Source organism: Notothenia coriiceps, unplaced genomic scaffold, assembly GCF_000735185.1.
Source record: "Notothenia coriiceps isolate Sejong01 unplaced genomic scaffold, NC01 NC01_scaffold00026619, whole genome shotgun sequence".
Lineage (NCBI taxonomy): Eukaryota > Metazoa > Chordata > Actinopteri > Perciformes > Nototheniidae > Notothenia > Notothenia coriiceps.
The window spans coordinates 2,312-7,304 of NW_011359320.1; the positions used below are offsets into that span (position 1 = coordinate 2,312).

Sequence of the window (4,993 nt, forward strand, 5' to 3'; positions counted from 1 at the left end):
GCATTTGACTATGTCAATGTGGTCACAAAGTATCAATGAAACTCATAACAATGGATTGTCTGGTATGAAGGGTCAAAGATTCTAACTAATACCCAAATCATATCTAAATAAATGTTATTTTTGTTAATTGAATGTTGCAATACTAACTTAAATGTTTTATTTTCTTAAATGTTTTATTATTATTTATTTTCTTAAATGTTTTATTTTCTCTTCCTATGTTTATTGTGATGTACTGTAAGAGGTAAAGTCATGTGAAAACCTACTGGGCAATAAACCAGGTTCTGATTCGCCCTGACTGTAACGTGGGTACAAACCGTAAACATATATATTTAGTAACAAAGCACAGCTGGAGTTCTTTTCTGTTCCTGAACTTTATTTTCTGAAAAGTAGATGGATCCCCTTTATGTTAAGATAACAAAGATAACATGTTATGCAGGTTCATTTTCACAACATTTGTAAGCAGTTTGTAAAGATTAACAACACAGGAAAAATAAGTCAAAAAAGGCATGTGTGAAGGAGGATTTCTAAACTCTTTTCTGTATGGAAAGTTTGTTCATATAGTACTTTAAAAGACGCCTGGCTCAGTAAAGCAGGTGAGGCGCCAGTCGAGGGTCTCGCTTCAGCCTCTGATCCAGAGCTTTGTACTTGTGAGGAGCTGCTTCCTTGTGCCTGAAAGAAACACATAATACACACATAATAAGTCAAACACTGTAGTAGCAGCTAGCCGAAAAATGATGTAATAGGAATAGGAAACAGTTGCTGTCAGATGGGAACCTGACAACCAAGTTATCTGAGTTTCAGTGTGTGTGTGTGTGTGTGTGTGTGTGTGTGTGTGTGTGTGTGTGTGTGTGTGTGTGTGTGTGTGTGTGTGTGTGTACAAGTACATTTTCAGGCGTTTCTTGGCGACGTTTATTCGTAGTATTTTCTCGGTACAGTAGGTCTGGTAATCCTTCTCCTGGCCCTTCGTCATGTGGAGCTGGTTCTTCTGGAACGAGCGCTGCTTCCTCTGCAGCTCCTGGGTCTCCTAAACACAGATGTTTGAGAACACGTAATAAAGAAACATTGAAATCTTAACGGTTTCTGTGTCCTGCATTGGATTGATTGTGTTTTGGGGGGGTTTCCCTTCCCTGTAGTGTGTTGTATAGGTTTTTGTGAATGGTCTGAAAAGGCTGAAATCCCTGTGTCCCCTCCCCCAGTTTCTCTCCCTCCCCCCCCCTGCCTGAAACGCCTCCTTTGAAGTCCTCTGTTACTCCCGTGACAAAGTGACGTGCTTCTATTGGGTAGCGCTCCAACACATTGTGCGTGATAGGCTAAGGGGCGGGGCATCTCTAAGTGGTTGATCAATCACAACAGAGCCGGCCAGCTAACCAATCAGAGCAGACTGGGCTCTGGTTTCAGACAGAGGGTGAAATGAGGAAAATAAAGACATTTTTGAGCATTAAAGAATGGAGACATGTCCCAGTAGAGACACTACATACAAATATGAACCTGAAAATGAGCAGAACAGGTCTTTTTTAATAATCTTCCCCCATCAGGATCCCAAAAGTAGAGCCGCTATCAGGAGTGAACACACTGTTACCTCAAATACAAGGAACAACATGTTTGGACTTTCTTGGAATCTTTGTGCAAGTGCACAAAATATCTGACATACTGTATGTCTAGTGGCTTTTAGAAATGTCAGACCTAATAGTTCCTGCAGTGAAAAGAGGATTTAATATACGACTAAAGCCCTAACCTTCTCATAGCGTTCCTGAATGAGGTTGGCTTGCTCCACCAGTCTCTGTTTGAACCCGGACAAACAGTCTTGGTGGATCTGCTTGGCGTCTCCTGCGCTCAGAGTCTCCGTGTCGTTCAGCCGGAGGAGGAGAGGAGCCAGGACGTCCTTCTCCTTCTCCTGAATCCACCGCCTCTCCTCCGCATCCAGACGCTCCTGCAACGGCGGAGAAAACAACCCAAGACGTCACCGACACAAACATTTCTGAAGATCTGTTTGATGTATTGAATGCTGTTTTCTGTCTGTTTAAACCCAAATAAAATGTTAAAGTGGGTTTAAAGTGTGTTTTACATATCAAGTGTTCTTTTTCACAGTGCTATGGCAGCATGTTGTTGCAGCTCCCGATGGTTTTATTGTCTTTCTACCACTTTATGTTCTTATTTGTGCGAATTTTCTTTTGACTATTTTCTTTTTTTCTATTGGTAACGTGTCCAAATATATTAACTGTTTGTTTATTTTCTGTAAATTCATGTGCAATTTATTTTTTAAGTGCTGATATATAAAAATAAAGTAATACATTTACTGTATAAATCTATACCTACTTTATTATAATTAGGTATGGTATATAGCTTAGATGAGGTAGTTAGGTAGCACTCACATATTTGTACCACAGTGTAACAAGTAAAAGTCCTGAAAACGGTACTTAAAGGTGAGTAAGATGGAGAAACCGGCTCGAGATACACTTTTTGTTATATTCCATGGAATGCTCTTAACATCCCGATAGCAATGAATATCTGAAGTGCTTTGACAAAAAATCCATAAAGAAATTTCATCTGTGGAAGCCGTAGTACTGTAAAAAGCACGACCAATCATTTTTGTTAGAACCTCATTGTGTAATTATGAAACAATTATTATTAAAAATGCTTGCCAATCAAAAGCTATGTTGCTCAGCTAAATTGCGGGGGGTTTAACTGTTAAGGAAAACCGTTAGCTGTCTGTTACAAGTAAAAACTAGTATAGTTAATATTTACCTACATGTTTATTATCCTTAAACCTAAAATAAAAAGGAACACATTTACGACAACGAGTTAATAGCCATTTCATTAAAAAAAAAAAATAGCCGTTAGCTGTCTGTTACAAGTACAAACTAGTATATTTACTTTAACGTGTATTACCCTTAAACCTAAAATACAAGGTACACATTTACAAATATGAGTTAATAAGTAGTATAATTTCCTCTTTAAATAAACAGGTAACTTTTAGCTTTGCAGTTTGTAAATCCAGGAGTGACAACCGTTAACTTTATGCTATATTGCTTAAAGCTACACCGTTTGCTAACTGATTAAATAAAAAACACAAACATATTCTGAAAATACTTACGTTACATATTGTATTTTTGTTGTCATATATTTCATTAGCCTACATTTATTAGCTTTTATGGTTATTTTTTATGCTAAAATTTAAATTGGGTGTAGATGCTTGCTAACGAAAAAGCTATGTTTATAAGCTAAATTGCGCGAGCATCAAGAGGGTTCTAACTGTTAAGGACAACCGTTAGCTGTCTGTTACAAGTACAAACTTGTATATTTACTTTAACGTTGTTATCCGTAAACCTCAAATACAAGGTACACATTTAAAAATATGAGTAAATAAGTAGTATAATTTCCTTTTTAAATAAATAGGTAACTGTAAACTTGGCAGTTTGTAAATCCATCAGTGACGTCATTAGAACCGTTAACTTTATGCTATTGGCCTAAAGCTACACAGTTAGCTAACTTATCACAACAAAAATATAACATTCTGAAAATACTTACAAATTAATGAGTGACATACACCTTCTTTGGTTCTTTTTCGACGCAGGTAAAACAATAAGACATCATTAACCTCCCATTAAACTGAATAATTTAACTCTAGAGTTCCGTCCGTTAACGTTTTGGTTATTGTTTCCGTTACTGTCACATCCGGCTGTTCCTTTCAAAAATAAAACCGGTCTTACGGGACGTAACCAAAATAAAAGCCATTAAACAAAAAAGCCAATTTATCACATTTTATCATAGCATTTTCTTCACAAATCAAACGTTATGTGCCATTTTCACAAGTTTGACCTGGTTTAATGATCTGCTCTGACCTGAGATATATAATATCTATGTGTCTGATCAACTTTGAGCAAAGTTGGGAAATAAATTGACTAAAACACCCTGACATCTTAAAACAGGGTGAAGAGCTAATAACTAAAGTAATACAAGTTGAAAACATAATTATCATCCACAGGTTTTGTCTTTAAATGAATGATTCCTTGTGCGATGATATCGGGAACACAAGAGTAGGCCTTTATGCTCTGGTCATATAAATGATAAAAACGCTGTTAGTCCTGTTTTTCTTTATTAAACTTACCTGTGTGGCACAGTGAGAGCTTCAGTGATTTCTCTCTGAGGTAAGATGTCGAAGTTTTTCATGAATCCAACGGTATCGTGCTCAAATGTCGGAATCCTCGCTGGTTTGCATTACTTTCACTTTTGATGCATAACCACATCCGGTATGCACATTAACTCTGAATGCTTGTAGCGTCCTCTAATATCCACGAGATGCCACTATTGGACCTGAAAACAATCAAGTTGTTGAGCTGATGTTTTAAAAGTAGAAGAACTCAGGTCTTGTACTTGAGTAAAAGTAGAAGGACTCAGATCTTGTACTTGAATAAAAGTAGAAGTACTCAGATCTTGTGCTTAGTAAAAGCAGAAGTACTCAGATCTTGTACTTGAGTAAAAGTAGAAGTACTCAGATATTGTACTTGAGTAAAAGTAGAAGTACCAGAGTGTAGGAATACTCTGTTACAGTAAAAGTCCTGCACTCAAAATGTTACTCAAGTAAAAGTAGGAAAGTATTATCATCAAAATATAGTTAAAGTAGCGACAGTAAAAGTAGTCATTGTGCAGATTGGTCCATTTCAGAATAATATATGATATGTTTTATAATGATTGATCATGAAAGTGTTCTCAAAGCTGGTAAAGGTGCAGCTAGTTTGAATGACTTTGTATACTGCAGGGTAGCTTGTGAATTTACTCCAGGTGGAACTAAAGTCTGATTTAACACTTGATTATATTTCACATCATTCATCCACATCTGAGAAGTAACTAAAGGGATTAAGTTATTTAGTCCAGGGTGTGTCTCTGTCGTCTGATTGGTCAGTGAAAGGCCTGCTGAAGGAGCTCCAAGAGGCCATGATGGACGTCCAACCAGCCGTCCATCCAATAACTTCACAGATTTTGTGAATTGAAC

General features: G+C 37.0%; 1 protein-coding gene across 1 annotated transcript; it reads right to left on the reverse strand.

Annotated features, from left to right (window-relative positions):
- Positions 1–352: 352 nt before the first annotated feature.
- Positions 353–4,170, reverse strand: LOC104957296 (coiled-coil domain-containing protein lobo homolog). Its single transcript, XM_010784917.1, has 5 exons — positions 4,109–4,170; positions 2,750–2,768; positions 1,736–1,930; positions 885–1,024; positions 353–669 (listed from the first exon to the last, which is right to left on the reverse strand). Exons 1-5 carry the CDS (start codon positions 4,168–4,170, stop codon positions 582–584), a joined length of 504 nt encoding a protein of 167 aa, XP_010783219.1. The 3' UTR covers positions 353–581.
- Between the last annotated feature and the right edge of the window lie 823 nt (positions 4,171–4,993).

Bases quoted from the DNA above. Each gene is read 5' to 3' on its own strand.
- LOC104957296 (XM_010784917.1), bottom strand. From the start codon at position 4,170: ATGAAAAACTTCGACATCTTACCTCAGAGAGAAATCACTGAAGCTCTC. The intron at 1,025-1,735 runs GTTAGGGCTTTA...ATCTGTGTTTAG, and splicing joins TTCAGGAACGCTATGAGAAG to GAGACCCAGGAGCTGCAGAG. The intron at 670-884 runs GTACTTGTACAC...TGTTTCTTTCAG, and splicing joins GCCAAGAAACGCCTGAAAAT to GCACAAGGAAGCAGCTCCTC.